Below are 23,816 nucleotides of genomic sequence, written 5' to 3' on the forward strand. Positions count from 1 at the left end.
TTTCCCACGGTTTTGAAAAATCTTTAGGAGCAGGAAACATTGTTTTTTCTAGAATCATTCAGTCTTGGACACCTAGCTCATCAATATTCAGAAATTAAAGAAATAATAAATACCACAAAATCGAAGTAAACTTTCATTACTCTTGGTTTTTGGTGCCACACCGGATTTTGGGGCATTTTGAAAATTGGGCGTCTAAACCGGGATCCGGCTGTACAAACACAATTCAAAAATGAGGTAAATAGATTAACCACGGTATATTTGAGATACAAATGAGAAATAGGATATTTTTCTTTACGACTAATACAATTTTCTAGTTCAAGAGTAATTGATGTCAAAATAATGTTCTCAAAAGCTTGAATTTTAATAAGAATGTGGTAAAAATGAGGATATTACATGTATTTCTATTTTCTCTATTTTGTATATAAAAAAAGTAATTTTTATTTATTCACTAAACATAAATAAACTGAATCGAGGTTGCAAGCAAGAATAAATACAATGTAGAAACTGATTAAAACATGTCGAATCGTTATTTCCATTATTCTGAAAAATAATGAAGAACATAAATACTAAATTCCTTAATCTGGATGACATTTTTAGCTTGGAAATGAAACGGGAAATTAACAAGAACATACAAAACATGACCTTATTTTCTAATTCCCTTTCTTAAACCATCTCTTTCATTGTCCTAAATACATTTTTATACATATTGATATGGATTTAAAATAGACACTCCCAGGTTGATTGTTTCCTGTCCTCATCCGATTAGTACCCTGCACATATTTTGACTTTTTTTTTGAACGGTGCATATCAAGTGTTTACAAAACTCAGACCTTACAGCTCAATGCTGAATCACATTAAAAATGTCTGGTAATCAGTTTTTGCCGTACTCTAGTATCACACCAAAAAGAAACCAGATTAAAAAATCAAATAACGTTTATGTAAAGTTCAAGTATTAAAGATGAATTAAACAAAAAAAGCTGGTGACAATAAAAAGATACTATGTATTATTAAACAGAGTAAGTAAAATTCCAAGATTACTAAGGCAACTACAAAGTTTAACTAAAAAAATGAAAAAATTGACCCCCTGAAAATCAGTTAAGTTGATTCAAAAAAAACAAAAGTCGACCAAAATGTGGATCTAAAAAAGGGAATAATTTTTTAGAAACTTAAATTTTAAAAGAATCATTAATATTTGACGTTTCCGTTTTAGAATTTTGATCTTTTGGTAAAATTTAATGGAGGATTGAAAACTTACGGTCTACTGGACATGTAATGGCCAAACATTGAAGTTGTCTCATTTTTTCTAAAGGCCAAAATCACAGTTAAACATTTTCAGAATTTCACTTGAATTCATTCTTTTATTGATTTGGTTAAAAATATCCGTCGAATTCTTATGGACAGTCATATCCACCTGAAACCCGCAAACAAAGAAAAACTTTATTTTCCAAGAAAGGAATTTGGGAGAGGCCTGGAATCAGTCAGTAATAAAGCGGAGAGAATTTTTCTTCAATTTTATGATAATTTGAAACATAAGGTAAATTACTGTCTAAGAAGAGCAGGAATTCTGCGGGTCATCAATTCAAAAAAAACGCATATGGCCACTATTGTAGAATTCTTGTCTCGAAAATAGAATGAAAATGTAAATGAATTGAAAATATCAGACCTGGTGAAAATTCAATGTAAATATCTATGGAAAAAAATCGAAAAGAAGCCCTTGCACTCTATTCTGTTTGAATGTCTAAAGAATACTGAAGTTGATGTATATGAAGCTTGCAGGTGATTAATTCATGGAAACAATTCTCCCCGGACTAAAGCAAATTTGTGCCTGTTGCAAGACCGAAACTTGTTTTTTCAGCAATGGAGAGAATTAATGCAGTCACTGCAACTCATCCAAGAAGACCGTCGATCACCTTGCTACCAGATGTAGGCGAATGCTTAATGGTCACTACCTTAGACGCTATAACGAAGTGGTCAAATGCTTGCATTTACATCTATGTCGCCAATATGAAATTAAAAAGTCGAAAAATTAAAAACCCATTCAGTCCAATTTGTTACCACCAATGAATTTGTGGAAATCCGAGTCGATACAAACCTCCCGACTGCTATCCCGAATAACAAGCCAAGCATATTTGTTCATAACAAATCGAGCAACACAATTACTCTTATCGAGATGGGGATCACTTCACAGAATTTTCTCAAGCAGGTATAAGTTGAAAAGTTCCACATTAAGACTTCTTGGCAAATGAACTGGGAGCAATCCATCGGGCAAGAGTAAAGATCGTCCCTGTCGTCTTGATCTGGGACGGAATAATGTCAAAATACTTTAAAAACCATCTGGTAATGCTTGGCGTGGAGGACAGAGTGAGGAATACATCCAGATATTGGATACCTTAGAAAGCATGCAAGCCGAGACAAGGCACGGGTTATCGATGCCTGTTGAAAAGGTAGCCCCTGAATCTAGACTGCGCGTTTCGGTTAATCTGTAGGCCCTTTGTTGGATCTCGCGTAGGAAATGGACGGTTCAAAGTATTGACGGCATAACAAATTAAGGAAATCAGTCTAAAATAGTCACATATTTCTATTAAATCATCAATAAATCCTTCATTTTTTATTGTTTCCTTTGCTCTTTAAAATTATACAATTGTTGCGTAACAAGTAAAGATTTTTCTCTCAATATTTCCACCTGCAATCATATCATTCACAATCTGACATACAATTGATGAATTCGTCAACAAATTTAATGCTATAAAATCAATAAGATAGCTGTTAGATGATCCGTTATCCTCAAATTTGAATCAAAAAAATTATCAGGTTCTAAGAAATGAATTTTCTAATTTTAATAAAATAAAAATATAATTTGATAATAATAAATTAAAATTTGAAAAAACAAAAAAATCATTGGATAACTAATTTCTGCATTTTGGTTACAACCGCATCCACTTTCTTATATAGGGTAATATCAACCGATTCCGCAACAACAGTAGAGGACAGTGAATCCTTAATATCAATAAAAAACCAAAAAACATTTTTATAGTCGACTGTAATTCTCATGTTCAAATTGGATCCCAATTCCTGAACCATTCTGTCCAATTCAACTCCATCAATTTCAAACAAAGTCATAAAATTACTACAAATATATAATCATTGCGTCAAACAAACGTTATAGACAAACAAGACATTATTTTTAACATTCTCTTCAAAATTAATTGACAAGAATATTTATAAAACAAATCCGCAAAATTACTCGCGAAATAATCCAATTTTATAATCTGAAAATTTATAAAAAAACAAATCAACTTCCCGACAGTCCTTAAGGTCCCTTGCCATCGAAACCAAATCCAAGTCGCCCACCAACCTAAGCACAAACGAGGAAACACAATCCTTGTCCACCATTTGCTTCTAATACTCAAAAAACACAAAATCAACAATCAGTTCCAAAAGACGTTCAAAATTGTCGTCATTTCGAGACACAACAACAGCCACAGCCAAATAACAAACCAAATAAGGCGACCGACTTACAACACCATCCAAAAAACTAATCATCAGTCACTTCCATCAACCTGCTCTCAAAAAACAGCTCACAAAAAACTGGAAGTGACTCAACAGAACGGAAATAAACAAACAACGACCAATTTATCAGCCACAAATAATCAGTAAAAGCCCTCACAAGACTGACTTTCGACTAACCTAATTCCACAACCCAAACCTGTGATAAAACCTGCCTCAATTCAGCCAAGTGGGTCTCAGCCCGACTGAAGTTACCCAAAAGAACGGCACAGCACAACTTACCCCAAAAACCCTTCATAAACCGGCCAGAATCGACATAAAGCATCTAAAACACGTAGAAAGAATCTACTAGTGGGTGAAGTAACTCCAATTGGAGGTAGGCCTCCTCGTATTTGCCAATATCAAACTTGAATTGGACAAACTCGAAGGCAAAACACAACAAATTGGGGAAATCAGTCTAAAAATAGTCACAAAATGGCTACATCAAATTCCGACTGCAATCTGCTGAAAACCATGCTGGGGACTCTAAAATTGATGGGTTGATAAGATCACGTGCTGCCGTTGATTTCGCTCTTGAATTTGGAAATGGCCGCAAATAGGGGACCGAAGGACTTTTCGTTCGAGGAGAGTACGGTGCTAATTTTTTCACGTTTTTCAAGTAATTCTAATAAAATGTTTGAATTAGTGAACCATGTGGGGCTGTTTCAGTGTTGTAAACTATTTTGTAGTATTCAATCTCGTCGTCTATTCCGTGGGTTTTTGACAGTAATTCGAGAATGGAAGAATTCATATCTGATTTTTTGTATATCTTTTTAAGGTTATACAAATATTTTGATAATACGTTTAATTCGGCATAATATTTTATAATACGAATGGACATGTGTCTATCGAGATATTGGAGTAGATCGAAATTCATAATCCAACAAAAATCGCGCTCACGTTAATTCACGTTCTCGTTCATTTATTATTTTTTAATTTTATAATCATATAGAATTAACAAAATTATAGAGTTTTCCTAAATAAACCCTTATTTCAACATTTCCAGTTAATACAAGAGAAATTATAAATTATCTTATTGATAACTCTTCTCTGAGTTCAAGTCGTGTTTCAGAAATTTTTTCGTCGCGTTTTAAAAAATCAATTTCGAGACGTGCAATTAACGATCTTAAATTGAACAAACAGAAGATTCTTGGAATTAATCCAATTTATAGGAAAAGTTCTCGTTTTTCGAAACTCAGATATTCATCAATTAATTCTGAAATCATTACCTGGATAGATTACATGGAATCTATTGGAGTTTGCCTCAATGATGAGATAATTTTATTTAAAGCAGCTGAATTTGCTGCGTTAAACGGTCTCTCCGAATTTAAATCCAGTAAAGGATGGCTTGAAAAGTTCAAAAAAAGGCACAATATAAAAATAAGAATTTTTCACTGTGAATTGGGATATACTGCGGATGAGTTCAAAGACGAAACTTTAAAAACTTAAAAAATAAATGAATATAATTCCGAAAATGTTTATAATTCCGACGAAACAGGCGTATTTTACAAGACCATTCCATCAAAAAGTGTCTACAGAAAACACCGACCAGGACAAAAATTACTTAAAGATAGGCTCAACATTTTTAGCCAATTTTCAGATTTTCATTAATGCTTTGCGCAAATATGAATGGATCTGATAAAAGAACTCCATTGATGATCGGAAAGTTTAAAAAGCCAAGGTGTTTCAAAAACTTGAACGTGATGAGTATTTACAATACCACAATTCTTCAAAGGCTTGGATGAACGTGAAAATATTTAATGAATGGTTGTATAATTGGAATAAAACTCTTAAACGAAAACAAAGAAAGATAGTTTTGGTTGTAGGCCATTGTCCTTTTCATAGAATAGCAATCGAATTAAGTATGATAGAAGTTTTATATTTGTTAAAAAACACGACTACAGTCCGACCCCAAATGGGGCACCAAGTGCCCCAAAATGCGGGGGTGCCCCAAAAACAGGGGTTTGTTATTTTTTAAAAATAAACCATTAATAAACATCAAAAAACATTTTTACTAAAATATTCAGTTATTTTCTTTTTATTTGTAGAGTTTTGTCTGATATTGTTCGTCAATTTCAGCCGAAAATCAAAAAAATCTCGGAGCATACTTGGTGCAACATTAGAAATTTTTTCTTCTAAATTGTTAAGCAGATCTTTTGTTTTTGCTACGACATTTTCACTATTTTCGGTTTCTGAATATGTATCATAAACATTATTGTTCATGTCTTCGCATTCTCCATCAATTGTTTCGTTAACAACTTGATCTAAATGTTCATCTGTTAGACAGTTTTTTGTTGCATAAGAATCACGGTTCCTGTCGATTTTCTTCCAACAATTAACAATACTTTTAGCATCTATTTTCTCCCATCCTTTTGAAATTAGCATCATAACCTGACGCAAATTTAATTTACCAATAGAATGTGTAAAATCGTTTTCGAAATCTTGAAAACATAAAAATTCCATTAAGAAAGAGGAATAATAATCTTTAAAAATCTTGATTATTCCCATATCCAAAGGTTGTAAATAGGGCGTTGTATTTTTCGGCAAAAATAAAAATTCGATGTTCGAACATTCGGCAGTTTTATGGCATCCCGCATTGTCAAGTATTAATAATATTTTTCTGTTGTTTTTGCAAAACGATTCATTATAAGTGTAAGCCAACTCATAAAAGTCTTTCCAGTCATCCATGCATTTTGAGAAGATGAATACAATAACCAAAATCTTGAACATCAAAATTTTTTAGACACCGAGGTTTTTTATATTTTCCAATAATCAATGGATTAAGTTTTTCCCCGATTAAACTGCAGCATAGAAGAACAGTGAGTCTTTCTTTCCTTGTTTATAACCAAAACACGGTTCGCCTTGTTCAACAAATGATTTTTGAGGAGTTCTTTTTATAAAAAGCGCAGTTTCATCACAATTAAATATATTCTCAGGTCCATATTTTAATACTTTCTGGTCATATTTTTCAAAATAATTTTTCACATAAGATAAATCACATGAAGCTTTTTCACCACATATTGACTTGAATTGAAGTTCATGCCGCAATTTAAATCTATCAAGCCACCCATTGGAAGCTTTAAAAGAAGTAAATCCAATTTTTAAAGCTGTAACTAAGGCAATTTTTTTCAAAATAGGGCCTGAAATCGGAATTTTATCTACGCGTAGTCTTTGAAATATTTCAAAGACTTGATCATCAAATTTATCTTTATCGGCTTTAAATGTGTCATATTCCTCAGAAATAGTATTGCCGTGTTGCAAGAAAGGTACAATATTTCGTTTTATTCTTGATATTGTTCCTTTACTTGTGTTGTACTTTTTCATTAGTTGCCTCTCAGATAAATTTTTCTTCAAAATTTCTTTAGCAATCTTCAATTTAGTTTCGTAATCCATAACCACAACAATAAAAATATAAATTGAAAATAAAACAAAAAATAATTAATTTATTATAATTTTATTTTATTTTTAATTCCTTATAAATGATTTTATGGTGCCCCAAAAATTCCATAATTTTTTATCGATTTTTATTTTTTTTCTGCCAAAATGTACTTTTGGAATAAAGTGCCCCAAATTGCGGGGGTGCCCCAAAATCCGAGGGTGCCCCACCCCTGGGGTCTGCCCCATTTTGGGGTCGGACTGTACTGTGCTTCAACCGATGGATCAAGGAATCATTAGATCATTCAAATCGCATTTCAAAAAATTTAAATTTAAACATATCATTGAAAAAATAAATAACGGTAAAGCAAATATTAAATGCTATAAAAAATTAACGCTGAAAGATGGATTCTTATTTTCTTATCTTGCCTGAAAAAATGTGTCGGTGGATACAATATCAAAATGTTTTTAAATGCTATTTTCCAGTTGCTAAAAATCATTCGTCTCTTCTACTTTTAGTATTTTAAATTACTGACTGTGTAGTATTCACGAAGGCAATAAAATGTGCATATTCACAAATGGGTCCCAACCCAAAATGTATACTTAGATATTTATAAAGATACTTACAAGGAACACAACAGTGACGACTGATCTAAGAACCTTTTAACTGACAAAAGTGTGCAAATAGATGGTAATTTATTTCGCGAGGTAACACTAATCACGGAGGAGGCATATGGTGTGTTAGTTTATTCACAATAGATTGCAGCCTCTGTCGCCATTCAGCATCAACCAATCTTCTATGCAGAGATGCTTGTGCCTAATAAAATATTCGGATTTCACTAATTAACTAACTTGATTATTCATTCCAATATTTCCTTGTTCCTCTTTTTATTTCTAATCAGTGTTACATGCATTAATCACAAAAAATACATATTTGATTTCGGAGAGATACATGTCAAGCAGTAAGATTTGGTCCTCTGTAAAATGACCTCCTCGATTTTAATCTCCATTGGTATCTTAATCCTGAAATGGACAGCTATGAAAAATTCTCTTAATATGGCTTCATTGGCATTAATGTGATTGATTATTCATTCGAATATTTCCATGTCTCCGGCTATCAAAAATCTAAGAAGGACGGGCTTTTGTGACCTGACGGAATTTCTATAATTCTGTTGAAAAACCTTGGGCAAGTAGCAATAGCAGCTCTGGATCAAATCTATACTTTCTTAATAAACAGCAATTCAATACCTACTGTTTAGAAAATGGCCCACATTTGCCCTATCCTGAAACAGAAAGTCTAAATACGACTTACGTCATACAGTCCAATCTTCATCCTCTTCGTTTTATCTAAAGCTCTGGAAAAACTGGTACTCAACTGAGTAAAACATTTCTTTCCTTATCTGAATTTCCAACATGGATTTAAAAGTGGGAAATCTATGGCTTCGCTTCTTACCACGCTGACTAACTTTGGTGGACATTTACAATGCTTTCGACTCCGTGTCTAAGAAAATACTGACTAGGAAAATATTTCTCACCAAAATCCCCTCCATCCTAAAAAGTGTGGATGACTAACTCAGATGCATAAAGCTGGAGGTGTAATTGTTCTATCATATGCGGATGATATTGTAGTTGCCTCTCGCAACCGAGAGGTGGCAACAGCAGCGGAAAGCTAAAAAATTACCTCTATTAAACCGACTATCAACAAGTCCAGGAAAATCAACAAGTCCAAGTCCAGTCCAGGAAAATTGATTTATCTTCATTAAAATATTTCTCAGAATTATGAATAATGGTACAATTTTACATCCTTCCATTTATTTTCAATCCGCAATAAACCGGTCTTGGTGAAGTTGACATTTTAAGGCAAAAAATTACTCAATTAATGGATGGTGTTGTTTATCAAGACTAATTTTTCTATTTCTGGATATTAAAATTAAAGATACACCCGAATATCATCCTTAATATTTAGTCTCGTACGATAAACTGATTTTAAATCTAGCAGTGATGAAAATTTTTGTTTGCAAAACATCCTCCTAAATATGGTTCTCAGCTCAATAAGACTTTTCACAGTCAAGTCCATAAGAATGGTATTATTACATTCATTTAAAACTAACATGATTCTTCCACGCACATTTAAAAAACTTAAATTATATATTTATTTATATTATTGAGTTTATCATATTAAATGGTAAACCTAAAACTGTATAAATTCACACTGCTTAATTAACTGCGTCAACGAGTTGCATGTTCTTTTATTGCAAATATTAATTTTTTATTCATAATTATTATTATTTCTATGTAAGGACTTAATGCATATTAATATTTGCTCAGAACCTTCCATGAATTAAAAAATTGTTGGTTATGAGTTTGTTTTTCCCAATATTGTGATATGTATTATTCCTTTGTCTGTAATTTGAAAATATATTATTTTTATTAATTTCCATGAATTCTTTTTAATGACGTAATTTTTAAATTCTAATTGTCAAAACGATTCTTGATTTGACCTGTTTATAATTTTATTTTTCAGACAATTTAGTAATTTATTTTTAATGTTTTTAGTGCTATTACTCTAAAAACATTACTTAATGATTATTAATGTTTTTTATACTTTTATTGTATGCCGAATTCTCATTTTATTAAATATAAAAATTTCTATTATTGGATTTCCCCTTTTTCAGACATTTAATAATTTATTTTTAATGTTTTTTTAGTGCTATTACTTTAACAACATTACTTAATGATTATTAATGTCTTTTATACTCTTATTGTATGCCGAATTCTCATTTTATTGAATATAAAAATTTCTATTATTGGATTCCCTTTATTTATTTTTTGTTTGCCTTATCTGTGCCGAGTACAAATAGAGTGATATCTCTTCCAATATCTCTTTACGCAAGATAGCGCAAGATAAGGCACGATTGCTGTAACTCATATCACCTTTCCTGTATTGTCAACGAGCTATCTTTCGATTTAAATCCATTGTAAGAAAACTAACTCACCATATGCTTCCTCGGTGTTTAATTTTGCCAGTCAAGTTTTATCTTTATTTATTTTTACACGTTTCTTTAGAAAGCAAATTAATCTAAAGGATGGTCTCTCATATGACCCTCAGCTTGTGGATTTAATCGTTATCATGAACATTCTTACAAACTAAACTTGCAAAAGTATCTACATTCAGATAACGAAGTTTACTACAGTAATTTAGTGATCCAATAATTGAATATACATCATGTTCTGAATACTAAAATTGCTATGACTGATATTCTAACAACTCTGAAACGTCGACTAACAAATTTTTTATCTGACCGCTTAGCCAAGCAGACTCCAGAGGGTGCAAGTCCCCGCAAGACTCAGTGCTATTGCCAGCTCTCTTGAACCTTCATTTAAGTGACGCAGCAGTCAGAATACCTTACTACTCTCATACACAGACTACATAATTATTGCATCAAAACATAGCAATCTATTAACGGTCACTAACAACATAATAATCTCATTTGGATTTCATTCAGCTTGCTTTACCATCAACCAGCTCTCACCATCTCTTTACGACCAGCAAACGTGAACTCAATCATGAACCATCACTCTTTGTATTTGGAAATCGCTTATTCCTAATTAAAAACCCCAAAATTCTGGGTGTCACTTATGACAATAACCAAATACAGTCTTCCCCCTACTGCTCGCCATTTTTGGACTAAGCCAAAAGCATTTTATCTGTGTATGCTATGACTGATATGCTATTAAAAAAACAGAGAATATTAGTGAAAATTTATTTTCACTCAATTTTTTAATATTTTTTTTGTAATAAAATCATTCACATTTGTTTATTTTTTAATAGCAAAATAAACGCGTTTGGAGAACATGTTGCTAACCCTGACACAATCATTTTTTGACATTACAATGTCATTTTGTGGCCAAAATTTAATCATTAAGTATTTTAATTATTAATAAATTGATTAAATGAACAAAACAATTGTCAGTTAACTAAATTAATCCAGCCGAACGGATTGCTTGCGCGTTCCCGCGCACGATTGCGAGTGAGATCCTCTGCCTCAACCAAGAGGACTCGCGAGCATCCATCTTCTTCCGAGCGATGAGGATACCGAGGTCTTTTAAGAAGCATGAGGTCTGCGGACCGGAAGCGCCTGATGTCTCAAGAGCCACAGGCACGAAGGAATGCCGAGTGGCAAGATTCTTGTATTTTTCCACTTTGCGGGCTTCCGCCACGGCCGCGACCGAGCCGGAGAAGAAGCAGATGACGGTAGAGCGGATGGGGACCATGTGTCTGCGCACGTGGCGTCCCAGATCAGGCAATTGCCATTCCGGAATGGGAAGGTGGTCATCCCGTCCGGGCGTTTGCCGTCCCCTCTGTCCAATCCAACTGGTTCAAGCACGTTGGGGAAGCCAGCAGCGTTGAGAGCTCTTGAAATTACGTCGTTGATTGCTCCATGGCGAGGCGAGCGGCCTGCGCTCCGGCGGCAGGAGAGGGGGTGAAGGCCTTTCACGTCCATCGTACCTCCGCATCGACAGGGATGAGAGGCGCAGACATCGAGCCCCAGCCGAAGAGCGACCCCGATGCGCAGTGTTTCGTTGTCCAATAGGGAACCCGTCGATGACGTTGGCAAAATACCCTAATAAAGACTTATATTAATTATAAGCACATTCTCAACTTTCCCAAATGGCAAAATACCCTAATAAAGACTTAGACAAGGATTACATATTCAAAACCATTCGCTACGAAAGAACCAGCAAATTTCAAGGTATTATCGACTCGGGAACCGTGGGTGGATGTCAACCGGCGACACCCTTTTGGGTGAACTCCGCTTATGACTGTAGCCATAAACGGTCAAACTGAGTACTCTAAATGTGATTTGAGACAGAATGGGAAAAATGTTGCTGCGGAAAAGAATTTCTTTTTTGGGCTCTTCGGGGATTGGCAAGACAGAATTGGCCAAACCGATGGCAAAATACCTTCACGGAGACAAGAAAGCCTTCATTCGAATGTACATTATAAATTCCAACATCGACACGAAGTGGCCAAGTTCATAGGGTCTCCTCCCTGGTACGTGGGTCACGAGGAGGGAGGACAGTTGGGGGAGGTACGACATTCACTATGGAGCAAGGTCAATCAAACATGAGATTGAGAAGAGGATTATCAGTCAGATTGCCTTTGCACATGAACAGGAGTTGATTAAAGAAGGCTCCACCATTACTCTCAAAATTGATGGAAATAGTTCGGAAAATGTCTGTGGAAGAATTAAACTCTAGTTTTCACCAAATTCATCCCATGGATATTGGTAGAGTTTGCTCCATTTGAATAAATCAATGATTTTTAAATATATTTTTGATTCCTTGTGATTATTTACTTGTGTATATTGCAAACGAGCACTTGGGGTTGCTTGAAATGTCAATATGTTTTTGACGTTAAAATTTGTGTATTTAGTAATGCTTTGACGCGTTTTTGTTCAAAAAATAAATGTGACCAACGACGTTTCGGTGTGTTGAAATGTAAGTATCGGGTTTTTTTTGACCGAGAAGAGGATTACTTTTTATGTAAAAATTTACCGATTATATTTGTATAGATGAGGGATTGTGTACAAGCAGACACTATTTCATGAATGCAGTACAATCTTGTATGGGGACTGTTTTCTAACAAAATAAAATGTACATTTTCAACGAACGAAAATTTTTATTTTAAAAAGGCTGTTAGTAGAGGGTAGATTAAGACCTTCGGCATTCCTGCCTTTTCAGTCCCGCACACACGCTCGCCTCTCAGCCGTCCTTTTACAAACTTTGAGAACACTAGTGTAACCCCTGTAACCCTTCGTAATTAGTATAACCCCTCGTCCTTTTACAGACTTTGAAAACACTGCACTTATCCGCACGCATCTTTAGACTCCTACTCCCACACCAGTTTACAAGTCCATATCCACAGCAACATGTAGCCTACGACACGCACACTCAGGTTTCATCGAGTGATCCCAGAAGATGATGTCGTCTGCATAAATTAACATTTCAGTACGAGCATTGACTGGTATGGGCGCAGAAGCCATAAAGACATTAAATTAATTTCTTATCACTTCATATGACATATGAGACACATCTTCCGGTAAATCTGATGGATCTGTTGTTTCTCTAGCCAATTTTAGGAGGTGGTTGGTGGCCCTCGAAACTTGTTCCTCATGTTTTTCAATTTCCACTCCATGTTTATGTTCAACAAGCATGGCCTCCAATGTCTTTTTAATCGTCAGCGATTGTATATACGATCTAGTGGAAGCATCCAACTTCAGTCTTTCCATATATGACTTATAGAATTTAGAAACTATCCCGTCCCATGTGAGGACAATGGGGATTATCGTTACCTTCGCACCGTGTATTTGAGATAATTTTCCAGCAAGAAGATCATATTTATGTAGTTTTTCTACTTCCACTTGCTTTAACATGGCGTGAGAAGTAATTCCGACTTCAATTAGAGTGATTTCGTTTTTCTTTTATCAAGGACAAAGATATCTGGTCTATTGTTTTTTACATGAACATCTGTTTTCAAGATGGTGTCCACTCTTATCTCCACTTTATGATTTGAGCTAACCGACTGGACTGTGTGTGACTTTAACCTTTTGGTTTTTCTGATTTCATATTGGCGGCAGAGATGCAAATGAATGCATCTTATAACTTCATTATGTCTTCTGGTATAATCACTTCAGCATTCTGCTACATCTTGTAGCCATGTGATCAACAGATTTTTTAGCTTGATTACAATGATTGCATATTCCTCCGTTATCGTTGAAAAATATATTTCGATCCTGAATAATACAATACATTGCTTCTGATCTCGGACTGTTGTTTCCATTCACTAGCCATTCCGTAGACATATTGATGTCAAGATTCTGATCCTCATAACATTTGAAAAGTACGGAATGCAACATCTTCGATTTAATAATCTTCATTAGATTCTTTTGTTGATTCTCCTTGATTATGTTTATATTCAATTCTGAAGGATCTTCAATATTGTATTTGAAGGTAAGAAATCTTGCGATAGTGGCCATATGTGTTTTCTTTATTTTCAAGACCCGCAAGATTCCAGACTTTCTGAGACACATTGTAGACTTTCTTTTAAGATGAGTTAAAAATTGGTATAACATGCATTCACTTTTATGGACAATTGAATTAAGTCCTCTTCCAAGGTTAGATCTGCTTATTATAATCTTTCCTTATTTGCAGGTTTCAGATGAACATGTAAATTAGATAGAATTTTTAGAACTTTGGTATCAATGGCCTGAAACTCGTGTGGCTCAATGTCAATTAGTCCAATATAGTAATTGTAGGGTGACAGAGAATATTCATTAATCGCTTTGAATAGATTCACTGCATTTAGCTTCGTGTTCACTAAGCTTTCAGTTCTCTTCTTTACATTTTCTGCAATTTTTTTCATAACTGCATGCTTCAATACATTGCTTCCTTTATCCTCCAGGACTCCCAGATACCGATATTCATCATATCCGTCAAGGCTTCTAGTTTCTTTAACATAATTCAGATTGGTTGCAGATTTTTCAGAATTCCTCCTGAGACCAACAACACTGAAGTATTCATCAATACTATCCATCATCTTCAAGATCGTATCTTCTTTCTCAGCAAGTATTTTCAAATCATCAATAAATAACAGATGATTAGTTGAGTATGTTATTTGAGACTGGTCATTTTGGTCAATACAGATTTTAGGAAACTTGTGATTTAGAATTGATTAATTATAGTCAACTAAATTATCTAAGTAAAAGTCTAGATCGTCAGTAATTTATTTTTTCCCTTAAAAGAAGACTTTACCGCAAACTCGCTTTTCTTTTTCATTTTTTTTGTCAAGGTTTTTGTTAGTTAAGTGTCGTCGCGGAATGCCAGCCTTGCAAGTTGATTGGCGGCAGAGGCGTACTCTTTGTTGTCAACTTTTATTCCATGGCTGTGTTCAATGGGCATAGTTTCCTGCGTATTCATTAGCACAGCCTACTGGATGTATGTCTTCGTTCCTTCTTCAAGAAATAACTACTTATTTATGTAACTTTTAAAGAACTTCGAGACAACTCCATCCCATGTCAATACTAACGGAATAATCTTTATTTTTGTTTCACAGAATACCGACAGTTCAATCGCAAGCTGCTCGTAGTTGTGAAATTTCTCCACTTCAACTGACATTAAGCGGTCTTGTGAGGCAATGACCACTTCAATTAAAGATGTTTCTTTTTTGTCTTGTAAACATAAATGTCGGATTTTTTGAATTGGATTCTTGTTTCAGTCATAATTATCATCAAGAATTCAGATTCACATCGCCGCAAATGGAACCATCGAGTATTTTTTGCAAGATTCGAAAGCCCAAAAATTGATTTTTACAACATGCTTGCATTTCAATCAACTTTGTTTTAACTTCTCTGTCCTCCATATTCTCTATTTTGAGATAAATGGGTTTAAAATCTAGGTATCCGAATTTTTGATATTTCCGATTGAAAAAAATCTATCAAATAAAAGATTTAAGGATTCAAGATAATTGTTGATTTTTTAATAATTTTATCAAAAGTCGAGTTGGATGTAATCACGAAAATTATTGCCTTGAATACGTCAAGTCCACAACAAGAGTTTATTCCCGAAGGCATTTAGATTGTCAGAAGCATTAATAATGCTCATCCTTTTCAACTTTGATGGTTTCAAATTTTAGTTTGAAAAAATTGCATCACAAAACATACACGGGTTTATCGATCCTATCAATAATTATCTTTGTAAGACTAAATTCAACGTAGTTATTAACCATAATTTATTTTTCTTGTAAACCTGAGTGAGAGATCGAGGACGACTATGTGAAGGTGCCATATTGGAATAGTAAACTTGGCCAGATTTTTTTGAATGTTTGAAATAAAAGCCTGATGTCTTGAATTTAGTTTTTTTCTGATTCTAAGTTACATCAGATTTGTAAAGACATGCAATGATGAGTCACAACTCAGAAAATTTGTCTACGGCAGGAGTTCATTGAAGAGTGAGCTAGGAACTGACTTAGTTACGGGCCGTTGTCAAAACTTTTATTTTGTGAAAATGCATATAATAATTGTACTTTCACAAACCAAAGAACGTTATATTAACCTAAAAGCAGATTTTGTCAGCTACATAATGATTTTTTAAGAACAAATAACTATTTATTCTAATTAATCCGAAATGATTGAGTTTTCTCTCGTCTTTGAGTTTTTTCTTTTCATTGCGTGTCTACCTAATATTATTTTTATTTAAATAAAGAATTTAATTATCTTGATTAATTCTTTTCCATAGTTAACCCTAATTATATAGATATTAATTATACATTAACCTATTTTTTCAATGATATTTTCCATTCTTTTTGCATCGATATTTAGCATCAGAATTCACTTCAAATTTAGAAACCCGAATATCTCGTTTAGAAATGAGGACGAACCTTTGATTCTCACTGACTATTTAAATAAAGGACAATATGAACTTGCACAAAATCTGAGTCGCCTCGAATCCCCCCCTTTGAACATTGAAAGCTACTCGGGCTATTTCCGAGTAAGCGACGATTGCGTCAGAAATATGTTCTTCTGGTATTTCCCTGCCCAAGTAAACCGAACTCTCATTTCTTAAGAATGGAAACCACTCTGCCCCAGTGTTGGCCTGGCTTCAGGGAGGACCCGGTAGCTCTTCTCTATACGGTCTGTTCGAGGAGCACGGCCCGTTCACCATCGACAAATATTTGGAGGTGATTCAACGCAATGTGACCTGGACGAGCCACTATTCTGTAATTTACATCGACAACCCAGTGCCACCTATAAATGACTCGTAGGTCGGGACTGGATTTAGTTTCTCGAATGATGAATGTCTTTTAACCAGCGAAAGCCAAATCGGCCGAGATCTCTCAATGTAGGTCACCTTCCTATTTTAGATTTGCTCAACAATTTTTCACGTTATTTCCCGAGTTGAGAGAAAATCAGTTTTATGTAACGGGGGAGTCATATGCTGGGAAACATGTTCCCGCGATGGTAAGTGCCATTCACGAAATGAACTTGCATTCCTCAAGTCCTATCAATCTGAAAGGAATGATCATCGGGAACGGTCTGTGTGACCCTTACAACGTAATGAGTTATGGTCTCCCATTATCAGATGGTGAACTATGGAACGTATTTGTACAACCTTGGTCTCATATTTGATTATCAAATCAGTCAGTTTGACGAATACAGAATAATGATCCGAGAGAGCATCGATCGGAACGACTACAGACAAGCCTTTGAGGTTTGTCGTGAGTAGGAAGTTAAAGTACTTTGACCGGGTTATAAACGGGGATTTGACTCCCTACCCCACTCTTTTCTTCAATTTGACTGGACTGAAAAATTATTTCAATTACATGGCCAATGAAGTATTATGATTTACGATTAGACGTTAGGTAAAGCCGACTAATTACGAAGAGTGGCTTTCAAAAAATAAACGGATGGTGAATGTGGGGAAGCAAACGTTTAATAACGGTAAACGTGTGGAAATGGCATTGGTGGAAGATTTCATGCAGTCTGTAACTCCACTGGTCCAGACAATCATTAATAATGGCTATAAATGTCTCTTTTTTAACGGCCAACTCGACTTGATCGTTCCGTTTTCGATGACGTCCGAGTTTTTATCAAAGATGGACTGGTTAACGAAGGATTCATTCATGCATTCTGCCCAACGGATTTGGTACTCGCAAGGAGAGTCGAGGGTGGTGAATGGATATGTGCGCAGTTATCAAAATGTGTACCAGGTTGTCGTCAGGAATGCTGGACATATGGTTCCCGCAGATCAACCCCAGGCGGCTTTGGAAATGATTGATAATTTCATTTACGGCTTGGAATTTTAATTGTTTTACTAACGACTTGTGGATTTGTTATCTAACATTTAAATCTCAGATTGAATTAAAAATTAAGTTATTATTAGCTTCTGTTTTTGTAGTTTGATGTATTTTGTACATCAACCACATTCTTTTAAAGCTTACGTTTACTTCACGGATGAGCAGATTCATGTCAACGCGCAGTCTAGATTTAGGAGTTAAATCCTCAACATGCATCAATAACCTGTAGCATGCACATAATTGATTACAGATCTTTGGGTAAACTACATACATCCATTTTTGGTAGAAGGTACAAATTTCCGATTTAAAACCAATCTTCAGGAGTATATTCATCTTTTATTATTTTTCGTATTTCGTTGCATAGTGGTACATAGATAACGGTGAAGCTTTTTATAAAAAACGTATTAAACTTCATCACATCCAATTCTTTCCAATTTGCGAGTACTTTTATAATATCAATAATTCATTCGTTTGGGAACTCGGCATAAGTATTTTCAGACCCAGTGACTCTTTTCGAAAAATGCTTTTGATTAAAAATATTATTGCTTAGTTTATTTTTTTTTTTATATTTTCATTATTTTATTGTACCAAATGAAAACAAATTAAGTTAGGAATGGGCAGAGGGGAAACTCCGTGGGGGTAGATTATTCTAGAATTTGTTTTATAAATAGATTTGTACGAAAACTAAAATCGAAATATCAATTTGACTCGAAAATGAACATGCAACCCTATTTGAGTGACCCTAACATAATTAACTTGTTAGTGTATTTTATTCCGAATTATATTAATTATACTCAGTTATCGTCCAACAAGGCTATTCTAACACCAACAGACACTACATCTGTTATGCAATGTCCTAAAGTGGTAAATAACTCATGATTACTGACCACCAAATTTTATTACAATATTTTTTTATTTCAGATGCAAGCCACAATACTGAATGTAGTGTTTCAGTCTTTTCCATATTTTTTATTTTACAAAAGAATAGAAAAGACAAAATCTAATGATAAAGGAATTGAAGTAGTAAACAAAAATTAACGCTTTTATTTTAGTTAATATATAAACAAGGATAACGCCGATATTCCCAATTCTCGAACAGCCTGAATTTTTGATTAATCCATTATCAGATAAAAGAAAAATTAAATTAAAACGCGCTGGAGAATAAAATTTTGTTTCCTAGACTCATTCAGTCATGGGCAGGCAACTCATCGTGAATTCAGGATGTAGAAATTTAGGGAATATTAAATGTCTAGCCCAGAGATGCCAAGTTTTAAAAATATTTATTTATAAAAATTACACTTCTGAAGTTCTTTTGCTGATCTCTTCAGTAAATATCTGAAATTATTAATTTTTCTTTATAATTTTAAAGCACGTTTACATTTCTGTGCACTTTGAAAAATTGGCGACCCAAACTGCGTTGGAGTTTTGCCCGGCTATCCATAACTATATGTCCACTAGTCCAATCAAATAGCTTTAAATTTACCAAATTCTCCTCTTTACGGAAATTATGGGTAAACCTCGTAAAGTGGTCACACCATGCTAAATTACCTTATTACGTCAAACATGGCTTATTATACCGAACTACCCAAACTGTTCCTCATGCAGATATTATCTCCGCATCTCTATTTTTGTACAAACCAATTGTCTTCTTTTTTAACATCAGCCATTGGGATTTCAGGGAGCGACGAATAGATGTCTGATAAGTTATTCGTTTGCTGCATAATAGCAAAGTTGGTCTAAATAAATAGCTGATTAGATAGTTTTTTGTTTCAGAATCATTAATCATAAACAAGTTTGTGACAGGTAAGAGGCGGAACCACGCCGGAGGCGGAACCTGGAGGCGGATTTTTTAATAAACAATAATTTTTTGATTTAATTTTCATTTGAGAATCATTTAGGGTTAGGGTTAAGGTTATGGTTACGGTTAGTTTTTCACTTTGGGAAAAAGTGAAATAAAGTTGAGCAAAAAATGTATATTTGAGTGTTTTAATAAATATTTTAGTGTACAATTTTAATTTTAAATAAAATTTGAAAAATTCCGCCTCCAGGTTCCGCCTCCGGCGTGGTTCCGTCTCTTACCTGTGACAAAGTTCTCTAACGAAATGGCGCAAAATCGCAATAACACATTACTTTGATATTTTTTGTTTTGGATGTTTAATAGCCAATGATTTGATATTTAAATATTTCGACTTTAATAAACTTATTAAAAACTTATTAATATTAGACTTATTAATATTTCGACTTTAATAAATTAGAAATTTTATAATGCAAAAGTGATCATCAGTTTAAAAAAGGTTGAGAACCGCTGAACTAGATTATAAAATCATTCAGGATTTTGTAGTTTTGACCCCGACAAAATAAGCTGGAACCTCTAATTTTTATGTTAAAACCAATAGAATTACAATTTTAATAATATTTCCTGAGCATTCTTTAGACCAGTATTTTGTGCATTGTTTTACAGAATTCTTATAAAAATTCGATAAACCACCTGATTAGAGATAGAAAACATAACTTTTGACCATAGCAATCTTTTTGCCAAATTAATAACAATGTTTCAAGCAATGCGTCTTCTGAAAAACAGCTATACTTGTTGCGAAAGACAAATCAATTCTTAATAATACAAACTGATATTGATTTTATATTTTAAGGCAGAACAACACTCCAATAATGGATATCGATCTGTATATCTTACTTATTGCAAAAATTCCAATTTAATCACACGTTAAACATAAAACTTAAAAATTAATTTTAATCGGCATATCAACTTTCAAAACCGAAAAAAATCAAAATATTTTTTTGTAAAGAATATTCAATTTCGCTTCTCGGAAAGTTTTATTCTAAAAATCAGATTCAACTTGGCAACGTTTCAAAATAGGAATTGACTATTTGACGTCCAAATCGAGAATGACAAGGACCTAGTTGCTTAAATTTATTTTTCAATCTGACAACAACAACCTATTTTACTGATAAATACAAAATGATAAACCCTTGATACACCTCCAGACAAAAAACAACGATAAATACGATCAAAGACCTCCTTCATTATATATTCGATCAAAATTTTACTAAACATGAATAAAACAAAAAAACTCGCCAGAAAGACAAACAAAATGTACAAACGGCCGAGTAAACATATACAAAGTTCTTTTGGCCTAAAAATATTAAAATATATTTAAACCACATTCAATTGGAGAGATGGTAGCCTAGACATAAATTCCTCAATAAAAACAAGAATAAAATGCAGACGTGCACCTCTGGGGACTTCCAAATTTTTAACGGATAGAAAATTATTTCCAATCATTGAAATATATTTACCACAAAGATCCTTATTCCAGCCGTTCCTTGACAAATAATCGAAACCAGCAGCGACCATAAAACGAACAAGCTGAAAAATATTCGATAGATAAATACCATCATAAACTTGTCAATTCGCCATTGGTCAATTTTATACCAATGTGTTGATATTATGTACAAAAAGGCGTCAAAAAACTCCAAAAATCTGTTAAAGTTTGAAATTAAATGAATCAAATTGGCAATTTCCTCAGCAAACTCTTTCTAATAATAATTAGAAAAGAATTGTACTTGAATATGTGGTTTGTCGCTCATCCACATTGAATAAAAGAGTCCCTTCCATATTTTTCTCCAATATAGTTCGTCCTCGACTAAATTAGAGTTAAATCATTCATTTATTACTTAATGTTTGAGATGACCCTTTGATTTTTATATGAGTAGATATATTTTCAAAAGCTTGATCACGTTCAGCTTTAACTACTGATACAAGTTTCTTAATTATATCCAATTCTTCCATAGTCATACAAGAACTAGTTGATTGCACGTGAATATTAATTTTTAATTATTACAAAATTAAATATTTTAAACATTTATTAATTATAATTAGTATCATAAATATGTGAAAAAATTATATATACCAAATTCAAAAACGAAATATTTACTTAATTTGTTATTTTAGTATCCTATATTTAATTCTACAAATATACTAAAAATAAAACATTTTTGAAAAATATAAACATTTATTTTCTAGACAATTTTTGACAAATAGTAGCAATTTCCTCCCTCTTATCGTCCATGGAAGGCGAATCCTCTTTTAATAAAGTAAAAAGATCCACTGACGAAGCATTTTTTTCAATCAAGGTACTCTAAAAATATAAAACCTAAAACAACAAAAATAATTCTTTCAACATAATCAAGCAAATGGAGGCCACAGTCACTGCTGTTTAACTGCTGTGGCACTTTCGGGTGAAAACCCTTCAAGTTGTTCCTATCGATGACAAATCGAGGCTCATCCTTTTTCTTCAAATACAACTCAATCTCGAGATATCTACAGCTACATAACAAATATAACTCTCTCAGAATCCTGACAATACGCGAGTACTTCTCCACCACCAGAGAATCAACCACAACTATACACGGACTACAGAATTGGTATAATAAACTACTATTTCAGAGAGTCGTTCTCAGTTGGGGGATTCAGGACCCACGCGGGTTGCCAAATCACAGCCAACAACCAATGGTAACTCACATTTACAAATATGTACTACTTTATGTTTATTGGCACAAAAATGACGGACTTTTCAAAAATATCGACATCTTTAGTCCAAGACTTTACTCGGGAATGTCGACTCTCCATTTCTTGCCATCCAGAAAACTTAAGTCCTAAAACACCCAACAGTGACCCACCCTGAGTCAAAGACTCAAAAAAGAACGTGTTGAATATGTGAATCCGCCTTCTTATAGCAGGAGAAACCTTCTCATTCAGCAAATATCTAAATCAATAATTATAATTACTTGAGATAGAAATTGATGATCACGTCGTTCAAAAACTCGTCTTTGTTGAGACAATCAATATCCCCCCCGGTGACTGTGATAGAACCGGGGAGACCACAGTTGGGGTAGACAAACCGAACGGAATCAACCGAATTCACGGAAATCACTGCGGGAGGCGGATTAGAAGGCGTTTGAGAGACGCAAGTGACCTAAAATAACGAATTTTGAACCAACCAAAGCAAGCACGTCATTATTTATAAATTCTATAAAGGAAGGGCGAGTGAGGAGAATCCCTGCTTGTATTAAAGGCAGTTCCGAGACTGGAATTTTGTCATTTCCGAATTGTATCGAATGCAATTGACTGTGTTGGAAAGACGAAAGTCGACTATTCCACAAAAAAACAACAAAATAACATTCTCCGCTATCTGAAATGATGTTTATAATTTTTATAACGTTTTAAGCTGATGTTTTTCCCTTGAATATGAGCATTGGATGTGATTGCGTCTTCAACCTGGCTGATAAACGACGAGGTGACTTTGATAAAAAAAGAGGACCCTTCATTACAACATGAACACTCAAAAATGTCATTTAAAGACAAAAAAATCTTCAATTCCCCAGATAAACCTAAAAATGAGATTTAGTTATACAGTCAATGCAAAAATGAAATCTCTGATCACTCAATGTTAGTAAACCGCCACTACAATCACGGAAATTGCCGATTCTGACCTCGTTGTATTTAATACTTAAATTTTCTTTCTGAATTTCCTTTGTATATATTAGATATAAGTAAACTAACTACAATATCTTCATCTGAAGAGATTATGACAACCTCGGGAGAATTTTCGGGAGATTTTGAGTGGAATTTGCCAATAGTATTTGGTTCCTATACGAGTGAGAGATAATTCACTAACTTTACTAAGTGATGTCAGTTGAGGGGAACGGTCGGCATTAGAACGTCTAGTAGATATTCCTGTCCAACATTTGATCAAAGAATTAAAATTTTTTTTAATTTTCTCCATTCATTACTTTATTAATATTAGGTAAAAACAATACATCAAAAAAAGACAACGTCAATTATTTTTTGATTTTATTTTATATATATTTAATACATATAAAATTATATTTGAAACTAAATAATAAATCTTATAAACAAACTTTAATTAAAACATAAAATTCTGTTCTATATACGAATATTAATTTTTTCAATTTACCAATCGATCAAATTTTATTTAATTAATCTACACGAGTTTAACAA

The 23,816-nt window shown here is 33.7% G+C and overlaps 1 protein-coding gene across 1 annotated transcript; it reads right to left on the reverse strand.

Annotated features, from left to right (window-relative positions):
- Window positions 1-12,980: 12,980 nt before the first annotated feature.
- LOC115227195 lies at window positions 12,981-13,358 on the reverse strand. Its single transcript, XM_029798104.1, has one exon. The coding sequence runs from the start codon at window positions 13,356-13,358 to the stop codon at window positions 12,981-12,983; it is 378 nt and encodes a 125-aa protein (XP_029653964.1).
- Window positions 13,359-23,816: the final 10,458 nt, after the last annotated feature.

The sequence above is a fragment of the Octopus sinensis genome, unplaced genomic scaffold (genome assembly GCF_006345805.1).
Source record: "Octopus sinensis unplaced genomic scaffold, ASM634580v1 Contig02042, whole genome shotgun sequence".
Taxonomy (NCBI): Eukaryota; Metazoa; Mollusca; class Cephalopoda; order Octopoda; family Octopodidae; genus Octopus; species Octopus sinensis.